The 19,942-nt window shown below is 40.8% G+C and overlaps 2 protein-coding genes across 2 annotated transcripts in view; one reads left to right on the top strand and one right to left on the bottom strand.

The window, feature by feature from the left end:
• ATR (ATR serine/threonine kinase) overlaps positions 1–18,497 on the bottom strand; it is a 43,649-nt gene extending 25,152 nt beyond the window's left edge. The window contains exons 1-21 of the mRNA XM_068145220.1: positions 18,439–18,497; positions 17,453–17,544; positions 17,105–17,248; positions 15,429–16,318; positions 14,462–14,658; positions 13,112–13,306; positions 12,683–12,909; positions 11,069–11,221; positions 10,726–10,924; positions 9,891–10,150; positions 9,291–9,481; positions 9,088–9,188; positions 8,593–8,764; positions 6,831–6,998; positions 5,813–6,007; positions 5,326–5,511; positions 4,806–4,898; positions 3,244–3,374; positions 2,902–3,045; positions 2,432–2,525; positions 1,044–1,169 (exon numbers count right to left, since the gene is read on the bottom strand). Coding sequence (XP_068001321.1) covers positions 1,044–1,169; positions 2,432–2,525; positions 2,902–3,045; positions 3,244–3,374; positions 4,806–4,898; positions 5,326–5,511; positions 5,813–6,007; positions 6,831–6,998; positions 8,593–8,764; positions 9,088–9,188; positions 9,291–9,481; positions 9,891–10,150; positions 10,726–10,924; positions 11,069–11,221; positions 12,683–12,909; positions 13,112–13,306; positions 14,462–14,658; positions 15,429–16,318; positions 17,105–17,248; positions 17,453–17,544; positions 18,439–18,497 — 4,017 coding nt within the window. The remainder of the gene's footprint in view (positions 1–1,043; positions 1,170–2,431; positions 2,526–2,901; positions 3,046–3,243; positions 3,375–4,805; positions 4,899–5,325; positions 5,512–5,812; positions 6,008–6,830; positions 6,999–8,592; positions 8,765–9,087; positions 9,189–9,290; positions 9,482–9,890; positions 10,151–10,725; positions 10,925–11,068; positions 11,222–12,682; positions 12,910–13,111; positions 13,307–14,461; positions 14,659–15,428; positions 16,319–17,104; positions 17,249–17,452; positions 17,545–18,438) is intronic.
• A 751-nt stretch (positions 18,498–19,248) lies between these two features.
• Positions 19,249–19,942, top strand: part of PLS1 (plastin 1) — a 38,208-nt gene continuing 37,514 nt past the window's right edge. Inside the window, exon 1 of the mRNA XM_068145216.1 lies at positions 19,249–19,304. The gene's annotated coding sequence lies outside the window, so the exon portion shown is untranslated. The remainder of the gene's footprint in view (positions 19,305–19,942) is intronic.

The following is a 19,942-nucleotide window of genomic DNA, read 5'->3' as shown; positions in this document are numbered from 1 at the left end:
TGGGTGGGTTGGATTGGTTGATGGGCTGGACACGATGATCTTGAAGGTCTCTTCCAACCTGGTTTGGTTTATTCTATTCTAAATAAAGTTTATTCTTTCTGTGCATCATCAACCTCTCTTCTTTTCTACTTTTTCACTTAACTGCCCCTTCATTGCTTTCATTCAGCTCTTATCATACCTTCTGCTTCAGCTGCCATTTGTATCCTTACTATTTCCCATTTGTTGACCATTTCTTCACTCTTAGTCCTACAAAACCCAGGGTTTCAATTCCTTTTATCAGTGTCCATCATTTTAATTGGGTGTCCTTTCTTTTTCAGCTTGGCCCATCTTTCTCCTCTTTCACATTTAGTCCAAATACAGAATAAGTTTTCTCTTAATGTGAAGATTTTTTCCATTATTATGCTTAACATAACAGGGTGCCCAAGGAAGTGGTGGAGTCACCATCTCTGGAGGTGTTCAAGTAGATGTGGCACTTTGGGACAAGGTCTAGTGGTCATGGAGGTGTTTGGTAGAAGGTTGGACCTGATGATCTTGGAGGTCTTTTCCAACCTTAATGATTAAGTTTGATTTGCCTCTATTAGTTTGCTAGATTTCTAACTAAGCAAGGCATGGCAAGGTATTGCTAACCTGAGCTGCAAGAGTTATTGCTTAGACAGAAATACACATAAGTGTAATCTCCCCCAGAAATATAGTCACAAAAGCCAGTTTGCAGAGAAGATGAGATTCCTTTGAAGTCCTTTTACTTTTTAGCAGAGAGATTCTCCTATCTGCTTGCAGCTGCTTTCCACACACAGAGAGAGAACACCAAGGAAACCAGAAAGGGGGTGTGGGGAGGGGGGTAGCTCTCTCAGCAGTGCCCTGTTTTTCTATCAGAAAATCCTGCCTGTCAGCAAGGGGTCTTTGTCTTCCTGCACCTGGCATAGGTGCAGGGCTTCCAGGCAAGAGAAGCATCTCCCCCGCTCTCCTCCCCCTGCCAGCCCCCCAGGGTGTCTTAGCAGGGTCTGAATCAAAACTGCCACCCTACTGAGGCAGGTTTTCTGTACCTGATTTCTATATAGTGTTTCCTTCAGGCTGGTAAGTGCATGAATACGAACATCCACGTTCTCATGCTGAATAGCTCTCATGGATAGCTGCAGTGCTGTCTGCAAGTCGGTGCATTTGGAGGACTCCTGGACAAAACAAAACATGAGAAGTCTGCATTACACATAATAGGAAAACAGTTAAGTATCACCTCAAACAACACATGTGAGAACACATACAAACTACTCTTCCACCTGCAGCCCTGAGGAGGAGGACTTGTGGGTCGATGAAAAATTCAACATAAGCTGTCAATGGGTGCTTGCAGCCCAGAAGGCCAACTGTGTCCTGGGCTGCATCAAAGGAAGTGTGACCAGCAGGATGAGGGAGCTGATCCTGCCCTTCTGCTCTTGTGAGAACCCAGCTGGAGTACTGTGTCCAGTCCTGGGTTGTTCAGCCTGGAGAAGTGAAAGCTCGGGGGAGATCTTATAGAGGCCATTCAGTACCTGTAGGGGGCCTACAAGCAATCTGGGAAAGGACTTTTTGCATGAGCTTGTAGCGATGGGAGGAGGGGCAATGAAAGAGAGGAGATACTTGGAAGAAACTCTTTACAGTGATAGTGGTGAGAGACTGAAAGAGGCTGTCCAAGGAGGTTGTGGATGCTCCCTCCCTGGAGTTGTTAGAAGTCAGATTGGACATGTTCTTGAGCAACCTGGTTGACTGGAAGGTGTCCTTACCCACTGTAGGACTGTTGGAACTAGATGATCTTTAAAAGTTCCTTCTAATGCAAACCATCCCATGGTTCTTGCCTACATCCATACACCACTTTCTTCCTGTCTATTTTTTAAAGTGTTTGCTACATTTTTTATTTACACCATCTTTGCAATATAAATTACTAAACGAGAATGTCCTTGTCTAGCATCACAAGTCAAACAATAATTTGCTACCTCATTCCCATAATAATTGCTACTTCCATCTATTACCTGTCCATTCTGAGAGAAAGCAAAAGAAAAGGATCACAAAGTGCTCCTAAAAACAGACACTTTCTTAGCTTTAGAAATAATATGGAAGAAGGATGAACTTAAAAGTAACACAGTCTTATAATGTGATTAGTGATTATTGCTATCGCTCATACTTTTAATCTTAGCATCTCTTTAGTCTCAAAATATGAAAGTGAGTGTTCAGGGGATGCTACAGAAATAGGTCTGTTAAAACATGAGCGTATTTCACTCCTAAAGGATCAGAACCTGCTTTAACGTATTCCTGCAAAATTCTGTTTTGCCTTGGAGGCAGATAAATACTATTTCCACCTACCAATAAACTTCATGTGTTTTCCTTGTCATTGATCTGTTAGATGCTTAAAAAAAAAACACCAAACAAACAAACTGTCATCAATAAATGAAAGAAGCTGTACCTTTCTGTACTCCTGAAGAACAACCTGAATTTCTTTCAGTTCTGGAAGGTCAGGCAGGAAATATATTTCATGTAAAAAGTCTCGTACTGCATCCCTAAGAGTTACCAAATAAACACACAAAAAATTAGAGTAAACATTAGTTGGATCAGAAAAGTCTTGAAAAAAATAGTTCTCTGTACCAGCATCAAAGACACAGAAGCAGAAAATCTGGCAGGGGAAGGTGTCTGAATGGGTTGTAACTTGGCCACAGCATCACAGGTTTTTCATAGGGACAATATATAAAAAAGCTTTTCAGATGAGGCTATCATCTAATCCCCATTACAATTTCAAATGGGGATTTTACAGAACAACATACTATTTTGCAGAAAGAGGAGTGTTCTCATTTCAGTGTTTGACAACTTTCATGTAGGGTAATCCCCATTCTGATTACAGGATTTAATTCATGTAACTGGCAATATTTTGTAGGGTACCTGTTCTCAACTATGAGGAAGTGAAACACTGCTGTAGTTTCCTTTGGTTGGATGTGTATAAGGGGCAACAATGCTACTATCACATGACTAAGCAAGGAGCCAAGGTAGGAATGGTCCAGACTTCGAACAAAACAATCCCAGGCTCTGAACAAGAAAGAACAAAACAACAGCAATCAATGATTATTCTTTCTACAAAGATATTTAAGGCAAGTCATGAGAAACACTACATGATTTTAGCTCTGTGGTTTAAAATTGTCTACAAAAACCCACAAAACACAACATTGTACTCAAGGACAGAAACAGTAGCTATGTCCCTGTTTGGGTACACAGTTCACAGTTCACCTGCAGCACAGTTCTGGAAAGTCATCCTTGTATCTTAGAGCTGTTCTCAGTGTAGTCATCATCTTCACTCTTACTGAACTGATGTGTTTGGGACCCATGAGCTTCATTAAAGACATCAGACTGTTTAAAGCCTAGACATAAATTAATGCATTAGATAGTAAAACTTATACAAGCTGTATTTCCTAGTAAAACTAAGCTACCCTGGCTTAAGAAATCATACATTATGAGCCATCAAATTCAGTTTGGTATTTCAATAAAGAACTTGGGGTTAGAGGAAGAGAATGAAAGGGAACTGGTAATGGCACTAATGTTACCAAAAAGGTTGTTAGTTAGGCTAGTGACACACTGGAGAAGGAAGAACTCTGGATATCAAAGGAGTTAATTGTCGTAGAAGACTGTTACAAGACACGATTGACTGTATGTCCAAAAAGTTTCAGAAGCTGAGAAGAGCAGGTTTTGGAAATGCAGAGAGAAAAAAAACTGCATTTAAAATAACCAATCAACCAAAACAAAACAAGAGAATTGACTTGCAGAAGTGACTGGTATGCTTTGGAGAACAGGTTGTCAATGGGGTTGATGAAGGACATAAGAGAAATACTGAGATGCAGGTAAAACAGGAGATATTTCAGTCCCTGTAATACTGTGTCAAAAAAGGTAGCACAATGTCCAGCATGACAATCAGTAACACAGGAAGAAAGCTCAGCTTGAGAAAGCTCATGAAACTCACCAACAAAAAAGCAAAAACCAAAAGACAGACAGAACCAAGTAGGATAGCAGGTGCAGCAGAAGAAATGTTATATAAATAAAGACATTTGGAAAGTGTGAACACATGGGGCTGTGGAAACATCTAAGTGTGGTTAACATCTAAGTGTGGATATCTGCAAAGCATAAAGCTTTAAGGAACGCCAGAGAAAATGCAGTCCGTGAATGTAAAAGTAATACACATTCTAGCACTGAAAAATTCCCCACAGAAAGCACCTGCACTACCTCTGTTAGGTGGTTAAAAGGCCCCTCTTGTGGCAAGAGGCACTACTTTAACAAAGCAGAATGTTCAGACTTGATCTCAAGTTGTGAGCTCCGATTGCTCTAAATGCTCTCTACTGTAAAGCTGAATGGAGCTGTTCTGTGAGAAACAAAAGCAATAAAACCTAGATTCTCATAGATGGGCATTTAGTTTCTTTGGCTTTGCTCTGTTGTACCCTTACAACGCTGTTCCCTGCAGTAACTCCGTTTTTCTCCCATGTTCTCTCACTCTCCACTTTGTTTCACACATACAAAACACACACTTGGATTCCTCCTCCATAACTACTGGTTGACTGAATATATACACCTTGTCTGACTAAGATACATGCATCAGCTAACTGTAACAGAAACAAACCAAAACCTTTTGAGCTTACATGCAAGTCCTACCCACAGTGAGACCATCAGTTTTCAAGAATCACATCAGAACCTCAATACATTTGCGACTTCAGTGATAGCTGCAGAATCACATCAGTAAATCTGGAGTATTAAAAGAGCCCTTGCTTATCTTTGGTCTAATATTCAAAATCAAATTCACTCACCATTTTTTTATCCTCAATGCCAACACTGGAACTCAGTAACTGCATGTTGAAAAAAGCCAAGATACCAAGCAATTTAGGTTGCAGGTAATCACCCTGTGGAAAGGAAAAAGAGTAAAAACCTCAAATAATGTTACTATTAACACGTTCCTAAGCTTAAGAAATTAGAAAGCAATTATGAAATGCTAACTCTGAAAGAGAAATCAAATATATATACTGCTCTGCAAGAAGTATCAGTGTCAAGGAAAGACATGCCCTGCCCTTTTTTTTTCAGCAGGATTTTGGGGAGGGGGGTATTTATCTGTTTGGGGTTTCTCTCAGGTTGTTGTTTGTTTTTAAGGGATAATTGGTATATATCTACCTATTGCAAGAACACTTCATATGAAATGCCAGCCTTTCCTCCACTTTTTGTCTCAAAGAAGTGAGGTACAGAGAATGCCAAATTGTCTTGTCTCAAACTGAAGAAAAAACAATACTGTTTAATACTGAATAAGACTAAACATGAGTATCTGGAAGTTCTTACCATTTGTTCAGGTGACTTTATTTCTCTAGGTCCCTGATAGGGATCATCGTGAGATGCAAAGGAAGCCAATATTGATAAACCATTGAAGACTTGTTGATAATGTTCACCTATACGCAGCAGTAATTCATTATGCAGTCCCTGGTAGTCCTGTCTCAGCAGGCTGCCCAGTTCTATCTCAGTCTCATTCTATAATCAAGGAGGAAACAGAAACCAAGTCTTCATTTCATCACAATCAAACTAGCACATCAAGAGACTCTTGTCTTTGGTTGATTTACCATAAAAATCAAAGAAAAAGCTTCCAGTCAGTTTAGAGTTTTTAATTCACAAAGTATCCTACAACAGTTGCCCAGAGCCACCAGATTATAAATAGCAAGAACAAAACTTTTATATGTACAATTTCCCCATCTACACTTTGCAGTTCCTTCACTGAAAGCTCATTATTCATCAGTTCTAATCTGCACATACAGTACAGCAAATGCCAACTGACCTTCAGGTAATGAAGTGCTCGCTCAAGTTCATCCTTGGAGCAGGAACAGACCAGATGAGAGAAGATGTATTTGAAGTTATTAATTAAAATCTCTCTCCTGTTTACATTCAGTTGTTTGGCTATGGTCCGAGTAAGCGTGGAGGCTGCAGGACTAGCCTTGGCTGCAAGGTCAGGGAGCAAAACCTGTAGGGTCCGCTGGTAAATTAAGAACAACACTGATCATACATATGGTCATAAGTGTGAATAAAGAAGAACTTTATTAAGGTGGAAGTATCTATTAAAAATGCAGACAATTACTTAAGGAGGTGCTTCATCTAATCAATACTGACAAAAATGCAAACAAAAAGTGCGTATTTTGCATCATCCAGATTCTCCAGAAAAGGTAATCATAAAAGGAACAAAACCAAAACAAACAAATTAAACCCAGCAAACATAAAAAACCTTAACAACAAAAGGTAACCAAAATCAAAAGAGCACAAAACACAACACAAAAACAACACACACCCCCCAACACTTTGACAACCTACTAGTCAACTATCACACTGCTTGCTCTATAGCTGTGCATTTCCCATCTACCAGCAAGCAATAAGGATATGAGCATGAATCTATTTAACACTTTCAGCAAAACAAATATCTAATCAGAATCCACAGAATGATAGCTTGCTTAATTTGAAACAAGAAAGCAGACACCACGCCAAAAAATCACCTCTTCAAAAGAATTCCTCTGAGTGCACCACATCATTACAGAGATCTGCTCAATCGGTAGCTAGACCTCAGTTCATCACCTGTCATACTTGAATTGCCACTACAGCTATCATTTGAACTCCTTGACACAACTGTTCTGCTATATTTGAGCCCCTACTGGCAGCAATCCCAAAATATTCTACATTGTAACAGCAACTAGAGAAAAAAAATAAATTCAAATTTGTGACACTCCCAGAAAAATTGTGGACTTAAATAGAAAACATAAACACACAGAGCAGTAAAACTAAAAACTAAAAAGAAATGACCAACTTACCGAGAGAAAGCGATTTAGATCTGGAAAATCAAATACATTGGCGATCTCGGACAGCATGTCCAGAGCCATCTCTCGCTGGTGAGCAGCTGTTTGTCTCTGCAGCTCATTACCCTGACATGGAGAGCTCAATGCTGCTATCTGGCTGGAGTGCAGGGATTCCACCAGAAACTACACGTGAAGAAATAAGACATTTCGTATTATTTTTCTTTGTTTCACTCCCTAAAAATAAACCCAAGAGTTTAGCTCTTCTTTCTAGGCATCTGGTTTTATTTCTCATTTACTGCATACACATCTAGGATTATTACTTTGTAATAGAACTTGATTATCACCAGAAAGGTTGACCTGCTGGAAAGCAGCTCCATGAAGACCTTGGAGTCTTGGTGGAAAATAAGTTATTCACAGGACAGCAATGTGTCCTTATGGCTGAGATGGTGAACAGTACCCTGGGGTGCATTACTACGAGTGTGGCCAGCAGGTCAAGTGAGGTTCTCCTACCCTTCTACTCTGCCCTGGTAAGACCATGTCTGGAGTACTGTGTCCAGTTCTGGGCTCCCCAGTTAAAGAGGGACAGGGTGTCCAAGAAAGGCTATGAGGGTAATTAAGGGACTGGAACATCTGTCTGATGAGGAAAGGCTGAGACACATGCAGCTTTTTAGTTTGGAAAAGACTGAGAGGGGATCTTTTTAATGTTTACAAACATCTGAAGGGTGGCTGTCAAGAAGAAGGGGCCAGTCAATTTTCAGTGGTGTCCTGTGATTGGACAAGGGGAAGCACACATAAACTGGAACACAGGAAGTTCCACCTCAACTTCTTTACAGTAAGGGTGATGAAGCCCTGTAGCAGGCTGCCCAGAGAGGTTGTGGCGTCTCTGTCTCTGGAGACTTTCAAGACCCATGTTGCTGTGTGAGCTGCCCTAGGGGATCCTGCCTCGGCAGGGAGGTTAGACTCGAAGATCTCCGCAGGCTCCTTCCAACCTCCTACCATTCTATGATCACCCATTTAACAACATTTAATTTTGTAACCCTGGATTCAGACATAGTATTATTAAAAAAAAAAAAAAAAATAAAAATTCAGACCCAGAAAAGTCTGCATTTGATAATTTTCTTTTAAACAGAACTTCTGTCTTTAGGTACAGCAAAAGAATAAATCAATCATGTCAGTATTATGCCTGTAAAATGCTGACTTAAATGCCAATCTTAAACCACAGCCTCTTGTGGCAATGCAAGAAACAACACAGTTCATCTGTTTCAGAACACCAACATCCAGGGAATAAAACATAAAAGCAGCTCTGCCACAATCTTCTCCCTTCAAGGAAGCAAAAGATTTTCCATTCCTTCCTGAATGTTTGTGGGCTGCTTTTCTTAAAAAGCAGCACCTGAACAAGAGGACACAGTCTCAAGCTGTGCCAGGGGAGGTTTAGACTGGATGTTTGGAAGAAGTTCTTCACAGAAAGAGAGATTGGCCATTGGAATGGGCTGCCTAGGGAGGTGGTGGAGTCACCATCAGTGGAGGTGTTTAGGAAGAGACTGGACGGGGCACTTGGTGCCATGGTTTAGTTGATTAGATAGTGTTGGATGATAGTTGGACTCAATGATCTCAAAGGTCTTTTCCAAGCTTAATTCTATTCTATTCTAAAATTATTTCTTTCTTGTCCTATGAGATTTCACCTTGTAATATACTGTTAATTTTTACCTTTAACACCATTTTCAAAACACACAAAAAGAACCTAAACACATGCTTCTCCAAACATCAACTCTTTTACCTGACAGATAGGCTTCTTGTACTGACTGAAAAAAGCTTGCAGTTTTATGGACTTAGCCTCAGCCAGGGATCGAATCTCTGTGTATGCTGCTCCAGCCACAGAAGCTGACTTGGACAACAAACAGTGTAACAAGTGCAAGAGGGCAAATGGTACCAAATCTCCTTTGGATGCCCTTATAAAGTAAGCAGAAGAAAAAGAATTAAAAAGGAAAAAAGAATAGTTGTATTCATAAAATGACTTAAGAATATACAATTACCACAATGCAGAATGACTGATCACTGCATTTGCATTGCTTATCTGTACTTCCTATGCCAGGGTAAAATTAAAATAGGTAGAGTCCATATCAATGAAGAGCTTACTACAGTTGCAAAGAACTCTGGACAAAGGCTGACCGTGAAATCAGCAATTTAACCTTATAGACTTGAACAAAACAACAGTTACTTCACATCACAAATTGACACTACTTTGCAATCTTCAAGATACTCTCAAAAGTACCTTCCAATATCTCCTGTGGTGAGAATCAAAGTATCTTTAAGCTCATTATTCCTTGATATTTTGGCATTTGTATAGGCTTCTTTCATTCTTGAAACAAACAGCTGGAATACATGAAAACAAAACAAAGACTGTGTTTGACATTATTGAAACAAAAAAAACCACACAGAGTAAACAAGGAAAGCCAACAAAAAATATGAATTCACCTCTTTTATGAATACTTCTTCAGAGTCAAAGGATTCTAGTATGTTCTTTATGCAGTCACTGAAAGCCACTCTTACATCTTTGTCTGGATCTTCCATTAGATTCAAAAAAGACCCAACAAGAATCTTTGCACTGGACTCATCAGTGTTAAAATCTAGATGTTTGCAAAGATGAGGTATATTTTCTATAAATGCTGGGTGGCACAGGTTGGAGGAGGGAAGGGAAAAAAAATAAGTTGTAATACTTCTTTTTTTTTTTTTTAAACACACCTACTGAAATGCACAAATCAGTGATGCAAGTAAGCTGTAAAGCACAACGTTGCTTTGTTTAATCGAGAGCTAATATTGTCAAATCAAATAAGACATTTAAAATGCAGATTTTCTCAAGTGTTACATTTCTAGATATAGCTATAGACCAAAATGAAATCAAGGTAGTTTAAAGAAAAAGTATTGAGCATATCACGTATTAGCAGTGATATCAACTAAAACAAAACATTTCAAGCATCATTATAGCTACTGAAAAAAGAAAGAAAAAACAATAGAGCAAGGTACAGTAATGACTTTGCACCTCATACAGAAATTGATAAAGGTGAGGTCACATACCTAGCTTTACTGAACTGGGTACTTTGTTCTCAAGGAGAATAAGGAATGGCTTGAAAACCCAGGCTTGCACAGAACAAGTTTTTTCATGAATAGAAGTCACAGTAAGGCTGCTACATAAAATACCGTAAGTAGCATTCTTAATGGCAGACTCTGCTAAGGAAGGTTGTACACTGTATGTACCAGAAAGACAGCAAGATAATTTCCCAACTATAGCTGCACAAGCCTCCTTGACTAGTTCAGATTCGTCTTTTATTTGGTTTCTGAAATGGAAACAAAAATGAAATTGTTTTAACAGACATTTCTATGTAAGAGATCTATGTCTACATAGTCTGAATTCTTTAACTATACTTAATTAGGCCAGTTTAAGGATCTGTCTCACTAAACTATCTTTTTTCTTTTAAGTTTGTTAAAGGGTTTAAGTAGCACTGGGCATGGTGTGTCTGGCACACTGTAAAGAAACTGAAGACTAGACACAGTAGAACAGAAGAGAGCAAGATGTATATACAGAAGATAGAGGAACTGGAAAGATTTTAAGAACCACATGGACAAATATCAGGTACATTTAACTGGTAAAGACATCTCCCTCCTTAATTTAAATTGGTTAATTATAAATGGGGTGTTCAACCAGCAAAGTAATTTGTACAGGGACACACTAAAGGAACACTTCTATCATAAACATTGTCACTTACACCTGTTGACATCTTAGGATTTCTGAAATTAAGATCTAGCAAATCATAATGAAATAGAAAGGAATTTTTTGTGTACTTATACTAAATTTCTCATTTGTCCATTTTTCTCCAGCTTCAACACAGTAAAAAGCAACATTAATACATACAAAAGAGCTTTGGGAATCACATTGCAGGACTGCGTATTTGGTGGGTGAAGCAGGAAAGAGAATCCTTGAACGCAAGCAGCCCGAATTACTTCATGGGGGCTTTGCAGTGCCCAGTGATAAATGGATCTTCTCCAATCCAGACAAATGTTTCTTGGGAAGAGAGACAGAAGGAACACACAGTGTGACTGAGCCTGGAGTGCTAAAGGGAAAAAAAAATAAAAATGGAAGTAATTACTTGGTTTAAATTTTGACTCTTATCCATCATCACAAAAGCACAAAGCAAAGAATTTTAGAAGAATGATTTGAGAGAGATGCTATGTTTTGTACACCTTAATATACTTACAGAAACTCTGTGCAGTTTTTTGACTCAAAACGAGAGGATCGAAACCAAAAGCAGATGGCTTAAAAGGGGAATCATCAGGATGGCTGTAAATCCAGGGTAGAGACAGCACTTCACATAAGTTATCAAGAATCTGATCGTTTAGTAGAATTTTCACTAGGGGAAAAAAAAAGAACAAAAATATAGGACTCTTATAGCTCTGTATAGATTTGAAAACAGATACATATTTAATACTCTTAATTTGATACAAAATATTAGTCTTCTATCAACAAAGATTAGCATCACTACTGCCACAAGCTGATATCCTACACTTTAGACACACAATAGTAAGTGATTTAGTGCTACAACAAAGTAATCAAAAAATTTCATTGCAGAGTCGACAGCATGAATAGAATAGAATAGAATAGAATAGAATAGAATAGAATAGAATAGAATAGAATAGAATAGAATAGAATAGAATAGAATAGAATAGACCAGACCAGACCAGACCAGACCAGGTTGGAAAAGACCTTCAAGATCATCGTGTCTAACCTATCACCCAACCCACCTAATCAACTAAACCATGGCACCAAGCATCCTATCAAGTCTCCCCCTGAACACCTCCAGTGATGGTGACTCCACCACCTCCCCGGGCAGCCCATTCCAATGGGCAATCACTCTCTCTGTGTAGAGCTTCTTCCTAACCTCCAGCCTAAACCTCCCCTGGTGCAGCCTGAGACTTTGTCCTCTTGTTCCAGTGCTGGTTGCCTGGGAGAAGAGACCAACCTCTGCCTGTCTACAACCTCCTTTAAGGTAGTTGTAGAGAGCAATAAGGCCACCCCTGAGACTCCTCAGTATGCAGTATGTGAACAGCACAATGTCTGTAATTTTAGTATCTCTGGATTTGAACAAACATGGGTTTTCGGGTGGCTAGTAAGCTGAACTTGTTATCACACTTCAGTCTTAGTAGAGTCTGTCATTCATCCTACTAGCTACTTTTAAAAAACCACAGAAGAACTTAGTACTCGTGGTACACTTTCTAGGAGTCATATTTGCTGAAGCCTGTCAGAGGCTTTGAAATCTTAGAGTGAAACAGAGATAATAAGGGATTCTTTCTCTATGCATTTTAAAAAGAAAAAATTGCCAGAAGTTCATTTTTTCTCATGCATATTCATGCATTTCTACATAGAGAGAGTGATTGCCTATTGGAATGGGCTGCCCGGGGAGGTGGTGGAGTCACTATCACTGGAGGTGTTCAGGAGGAGACTTGATAGGATGCTTGGTTGCATGGTTTAGTTGATTAGGTGGTGTTGGATGATAGGTTGGACATGATGATCTTGAAGGTCTCTTCCAACCTGCTCTATTCTATTCTATTCTAGTCTCACTGCCCCCATGTAGTCTCTTGTAAAGATAAAAATTCCTAAATGCAGACAAAGATTAGTAAATCACGTTAAAAAAAGGAATGTAAAGGAAGCTCTCTAAACAGAGAAGAATATTTTCTTAGTTTTAAGCTTTGCACAGAAATTGGAGTTCTAACACAAGATCTGTAATTTGAATACTCTACTACAACAGACTGTTTTATTCAGATGCCTTCCTAACTTCCAAATCAAATGAATGGCAGGTTAAAGGATTTCTCACCTTGTGCATAAAGCAAAGCATCAAAGATTTTAACTAGTCTGTCAATCACTTGTTCTAGGTTAGCGATCTGTGCAGCAGTCTCTAACAGGTTTCTGCAGACTTTCACTACTCTTGTGACAAAATCAGAGGAAATCCATGAGAACTGGAGAGTCACCACTGACTCTGAGGAGCTCAGAGTATCCTCGCTTGTGTCAGAGCCACACAGAGAAGTTACTTTGTGATCTACACTGTTAAAATAGAAACCACATGATGAATGCAGTAGACCATTAAACACTGAACACTGTATTGCTTGTAGACAAAATTACTATGAAAATGTAGCACTTCAAAACAGACAGGACTTATCCAAGCTTGTCCTGATGCATGGACAAGCATTGATCTACACAAATCACGAGAAGTTATGAGAAACTATTGTTCTCATGGTACCTTTACCTGGTAGAATTTGTCGGGGGAGAACAATGAACTATGCACAGAGCAGCCAGCTGCAGAATTACACCAATCCCTTCTACAGTTTGAAGAACACTTGCTGTCTGAATTTCTTCCTCAAGGATAAATATCAACGATGCAGCTTTTCTGCTGATGGCATTCCAGAGAGGGCTCTTCAATTTCATGTTTACAAGACCAAGTCTGAAATTTGACCATATTCATTAGTTTCCAACACATACCTTTTTTCAGAAAAAGAAAAATCATCATAGGAAAGCCAGAGATAATTCCCATTGAATACAGGATTAGGAAAGTATCAAATGAAGCGTTAGCTTAAATGTGCTCTTAAGAAGATAAAGATATTAACTCTGAAGTTAAGTATGATGAAAATCAGTTATCTGAAAGGCACTGAGATGTAGTTGTACAAGCTTTGGAAGGTCATGGCGAGCAGGCTGCTTCCCAATGACTATAACAAGGCAAGTACTCATCATCTTCAAGGAAGACAAAAAGAGGATCCAAGTCTCCGGGGAGGCTATGGAAAAAGCCTTTCTGTAACTCATTTCTAGACACATAAGGGACATGAAGGTACCTGGGAACAGCCAGCAAATTATTTACCAAGGGCAAATAATGCCAGAATAACTCAATATTTTTCCATAAGACAAGTAGTTCTGTGGATGAAAAAAGATGTGCTTACTCAGAAGACTCAACTGACTGGAAAATTAGGCTGACAAAGTCCTCATGAAGATCACGAGAGACAAGAAAAGTCCTGCAACTACTACAAAAAAACTCAAGCAAAAGAATAGGCTGAAGGTCATCTGGCTAGGAAACAGCTTTGGAGAAAATGATCTGACAGACACGGAAAAGTTGAATGTAAGTGCAAAGAAGGTCAACTACATAATGGGCTGTATTGTCAAGAATGAAGGGTGACCATGAGCCCACACCTGGAGTACAGTATGCCGCAGTCAGTTTTGAGTGCCCAAATACAATAGGCTGGAGCAAGTTCATGATAATCAAGCACAGCACAAGCAGAGGCTGAGACAACTGGCTTTGCTCATCCAAGAACTAGCTGACTTAACTGGACATGCTCTAAGCACACCCAGTGTAACAGCACAGCCACATACATGATTCTGTATGAATTCTCCCAGCTTTTTCTGTTTTCAATGTATAAAAATGAAAATAATTTGCATTGAACATATTATAGTCTTTTTAGTTAAAGTTAAATCAAAGTATCAATTAGATCTTTTCCCAGAAAAATCTTTCCATGTGGCTGCTATGAAGAAACTGCCTCACAAAACACATCATTTGTTATTATTCACTAGCCAGATTACTATAAAAGTGGCCATTGAGTAAGTGTCATACATTACTGGTGTAGGGGATTTCTTTGGGTGCTTTGTTGTTCGGCTTAGTCGTCGTCTTTTCTCTGGAACTTCATCAGTGCTGCTGCTCCAGTCATCAGTATCAGCAGTACTGGCAGTATCCTTCTGGTTCTGCTGAAGCTCCTGAACAATTTCTTCTGTTTGTGTTTTCAATGCTGTATAAAGTGGACTCAGCAGATACTAGGAGAGATAAAAAACAGCAGTACCATGATGTATGCTGTGCCTTACTTCTCAAAGGCATAATATTATTGCTTCTGATTTACAACAGAGTATTTAAATAGAGCATTTAAAAATCCTCCTTAAAATTTTTTCTATTCAAAAATCTTCATCTGAAGATGAAAACTTTGATAAGCAATGATGTTTTCTCTGTTCCTACCAGACAGGATGCAGGTTGTATAGTTGCTGCTCAGTTCCTGCCATAATACCTTGTCTCACAAAGCCATCAAGGCAGATACACAAAGTTTAAGAAGCAACAGATAGGATACACATGTGAGTGTAGAAGGAACACTCAGCAGGTTGGGCTAAGTGACTTTTAAAGGAACCTTCCAACCAAAATCATTCCATATTATTCAAGCCTGTCTGCTTGTCTCCAACAAATATGATTAAAAGCATATGGTTAGAAAGCAGCTCAGACAAAGGGAAATTACTCATAAAGCTGCCCTTGTAGGAGCGTATTCTGTGCTTGACCCCATTTTATACTATGACTACAGACAGACCCATGTGCCTGCACAGCTTCTCAATAATTCAATACATCTGAAAACACAGGGTGCAGCTACATTCAACTGAAAAACTCTGACCTGTACTAGTATGTGAAACAGCTGAGAAACAAGGATTATCAATCTAACTATGCAACTAAAAATCAGTATTGTTGAATCTACAAAAATATTTCTCCTTTGCACAAGGACGGCGATCCGTTCACACAATAAACACCGGTTTAGCAGTTAACATACCTCTTGTTCCTCCTGAGTTCCAAGTATGTTCACAAGAATTCCACATATGGTACTGATATGGACTTTCCTTACTTGTAAGGCAGATTCATAGCCAGTTGGAACAAACTCCAGAAAATATTGCAGTATATGGCAAAAAGCAGCTTTCAGCTTTTCAGATTGAAGACATCTAAACACATCAGCTTCAAACAATGCGCAGAGCTTCTCTAATAGCATATTCAAGTAGACAGGTTCAATATTCTTGTAGGAATCCGCTTCAAAAGGCAACAGCGTCCTCACCAACAGTAAAAGTGGCTCTCCAAAGAGTTCTGATGCTTCATTATCCATTTCAAGTGCTGACTGTAGAATTCCAAAAAAGACTGTGAAGAAAACACTGGCCAGCTGTTGTGGAGGCCCTCCTAAATGAATCAGTTTCACTAAAAATTTCATTGCCAAAGCTTTCACTTTTGGATTGCCATACTCCAACAGTGAGCAGCCTATTCCCCAGAGAATAACATCTTGTCGTGCAAAAAACACATCTGCAGCAATGTCTGTCAGAATAGACATCAAAGTAACTTCTAAACATTCTACATTGGGCACACCCATCAACTCTAACGGTGCCAATCTTAAATATGCCACATTGTCACCTGCACTGCTTGAAAATCTCTTTACAGTCACTGGCCAGACCAGTCCATCTCCCCAGAGATACTTCTGTGCATCTTTTTCATGCAGGCAGATTAAGTCTTGGAAAAGCTGAAGCAAGTCTTTTGTTAGTACTTCAAAAATGGAGCAACTCTTCATTTTAAACAGAAAAAGTAAAGAGCAAATAACATCACAAATGTTCTTGTGCAACGTGTTGCAGTGTGGAGATGCAGCAATTCGGAGGAGCCTTGTTATGATCCAGTTACTGAATTCTAGGACAATAAGAAAAAGCAAACAGAAAATTATTAGGATAAAACTCAAGTCCTCCCATGATGAGCACCTCCTTGAGAGCACATTGCTTATCAATAAACAAAAGAACACTTCTTGAGATAAATACTGGCTTACTCAACAGAGAGCCTCCACTGGGATTTCTTCAGCAGATATTAGTGGAAAAGAGGATAGGATGGGAGTAGGAAAGCAGGGAAATAAATTCAAAAGAAAACAAAAAACATTTAGATTGAGCAGTTCCAGACATTTCCCTCTGTAAGAAAATCCCTCAGGCAATGAATACATAGAATCACAGAATGGTCTAGGTTGGAAGGGACCTCCAAAGGTCACCTAGTCCAATCCCCTCTGCAGCAAGCAGGGGCACCCTCAAGTAGATCAGGTTGCCTAGAGCCCTGTCAAGCCTCACCTTGAATATCTCCAGGGATGGGGCCCCAACCATCTCCCTGGGCAAGCTGTTCCAGTGTTCCACTACCCTCAAGGTAAAGAAGATGTTCCAAACATCCGTGTACAAGAGTACCTCATCAATATGAGCTGGGTAATATCATTAAGCAATTGTAATTAATAAGGTCAAACTCTGTTCTGATAAATTTCCATTATCACAAGTGCACAGCACAATTTTGAAAGTCTATCATAACATTCACTTGCAAGTAAGTACAGCTGAAGTTACAAACCAGCCTTTTGCTCATTTTTGTTCTTTTGTATGATCCCTGCCAGAAAATTTAAAACCTGAAAATATAGAGCTTCAACATAAATATTTTCAATGAACTCACCAATGCAATTGCATTCAGCTTCCTCCTGATTTCCATCCACATTTACAAACATAAGAGGAGAAGATTTCATGATATGTTGAATAAAATCAAGCAACATTACAGAACTTGGCTGTGAATCTGATTTCTTGATCAGTTCCAAAGCAACTTTAAAAAAAACCAAAGGAGACATTTCTGAATTAGTATTTTAATAAATCAACTTCACAATTGTTTTTTTTCACATGTAAAAAGGATAGATGGGTCTTGAAAGTCTTCAGAGAAGGACAATGCACAACCTCTCTGGGCAGCCTGATCCAGGACTTCACCACCCTTACAGCTTTATGTTCTAAAAGACAGGGTCATAATACTTACCAACATCTACATCTGTGAGAATTCTGTCAATGAACTGGCAGAGTATTTGTCTTGGTTTCTGCACAACTGCATTGTATTCTTCTGGACTAGCACTAAAAACAGAAGCACACTATTTTGACACTGTCCATTTTAAAATATAAAATAATTATTTTGTAAGTCTATCTCAACAACACGATGACAAACATTAAATTCTTACTCTCCAACAAGTTGTCACAAAGAAATAAAACATGGATTTCTTTTTTTTAGTGACCAGCATATTGCCTGCTCCTCCTTACTATTCAGACATACAAAGTTTTATGAAGCAATGAAGATTAATTTTATTATGTGATGATGTTTGACACCTGTAAAACCAGTATCTGGCAGATTAAGGGACTGTTGTTTCTACCAAACAATAAAACAGTTTTGGTGAAGAAAACCACAAACAACAATTAAAAACTTGTTTCGTTTTGGAATTAACCCACATTGTTCAATTCATCGGCTACCAATACCCTGGTGAGGTGGTGGCAATAACAGCTACTCAGGTGATTAATATGTCAGCTAGGTCTTGTCATGTCAACTCTTCAACATACAGCTCCACGTTAACTAGCTGCCTACCACGAAACAAAGCTGCAGTGTTGATGTGGAAGTTAAAATTTCACTGACAAACATTTCCAAGGTCGCTTAATTCTCAGTGAAATCACCCTATAAACACAACGGAAGTATGCAGCACGCTGGATGTTACGTAGGGCAACACGGCTCTCCTATTAGATTCTACCAGCACCACCCTGGAGAAAGACAGCAACTCAGGCAGGTGGCGGGAGGAGGCTACCAAGATGAAGGGAGAACGCAAGCCCGGTCGCAGGAGACCTCGCACAGCAGCGGGGAAGGAACCGACTTTTCCACCTCACCACGCCACACACTGATGCTGAAGCCGGGCGCACTTCCAGCAGCTGAACACCCCCTCACACGCCCCCATCCCCACTAAGCATAAGTTCGATCCATCCTACCTGGCCAGCTCCCGCAGCGCCGGGATCATGGAGGCCATCTCTAAGCCCTGCTCAGCCATGGCTCCCGCTTTGAAACAGGCGCCGCCGCGCCACCGCCGAGACGGAAACTGCGTGACGGCGTCCGGCAGCACCCAAAACTCTTCCGTTGTCGATGGGGCTGCTGCGCTGCCCAGACGTGCGGCGGGTGTTTAACCGCTTCGTCACCAGACGACAGAGCGGTAACGGTGGCTCAGCGCTTCCTTTCCTATGGCCTCTCACGGGGACCTCGTTACCGCAGCAGGGCGTTCCTCCACAATGAAGTGCACAGGCAGGCAGCAGCCGAGCAAGATCCGAGCGCATCCCGCTGAGCCGCGGCCATTTCCTGGTAAAGGGCACTGAGGGGCTACCAGGAACGCCAGCTGGAGCCGGGAAATGACAGGAGCCTCGGCGCAGTACGGACAAAAGGCTTCAGAGCGTACGGTGAGGGATGAAAGCACCGCAGCTTTGAGAGTGCGTTAAAGTGAGGAAGGGGAAGAGAAAACTTGAAAGCTGGCTGAGAAACCTTCGCTAGAGGGTCCGCAGCAACACTCTGCTCAGTGTATCCCGACGTCCCTGATCTCAGTAAGCAACAGCTCGGGTACTACGAGAGACTCCCTCCGGTCCGCAGAGCACGCCTCCAAGTGACAGCGCCCCTCGGCGCGCCCCTCGGCGCACCCCTCGGCCCGCCCCTCTCCACCAGCCGCTTACCAGTCTGCCATTGGCTGTCGGCACTGCCCTTCCGCTCGCTCCGCCCTGTCGGGCGTCAGGTGGCGGCGGCGGGCACCGCGGGCAGCGACGAGCACCGCGGGCGGCAACAGGCACCGCGGGCGGCAACAGGCACCGGGCAGGTGAGGGATTGTCTGTTCTGGTCGGTTGTCGGAGTCACCATGTGAGGGGAGCAAGCCACAAGCCCAGCTGGCTTGGCGGGCTGGAGGGCGCTTTTTGGTAGGTGTGGGACTCGGCGCCGGGCTCATCGCTCCTCCGTGTAGATAGCAAGGGAGCCTACTTCATTGTTGGTTATTTGGTGTTTTCTGTTTATGTGCCTTTGAGGGAATGACCGCGTCTGAAGGCATAAAATATGGAAGGCGTTGAGCACAAACCCCAAAGGCGTGAGGGATGCCAAGGTGTCTCAGCGGCCGTCCTGGGATGTGCTGCTAGACCTGAGCTTGTCACCCGCGCCTGGGGCTCTGCCTACATAACTACAGCGTGCAAGGATAAAGTACGGGGGGTATGTATAGATAGGAGTAGCAAGGAGAGTATGCGAGAGGAAATTGAAGACTGAGCTTTGTGCTTCTAATAAGGAGGTCTAGCTCTTTCTGCAGTTGTTTATGAACTTTGCCTTAGCATTGTTCTTGAGCTGAAATTAAATCCTCTCGGAGGCTTGTAATTCTGTTGCCTGTTTCCACTGTGCTAAGGCTATGTCCCTTGCTTGTAAAATAGTCCACGAAGGGGGTGCATGTGTGTGGTGGAATTATTGATTCATTTT

This window comes from Melanerpes formicivorus, unplaced genomic scaffold (genome assembly GCF_026170545.1).
Source record: "Melanerpes formicivorus ecotype bairdi unplaced genomic scaffold, bMelFor1.0.p_v2 SCAF_12, whole genome shotgun sequence".
In the NCBI taxonomy this organism is placed as follows: domain Eukaryota; kingdom Metazoa; phylum Chordata; class Aves; order Piciformes; family Picidae; genus Melanerpes; species Melanerpes formicivorus.
Note: the sequence above shows the minus strand (reverse complement) of the source record. Positions and strands in the feature narration are given on the sequence as shown.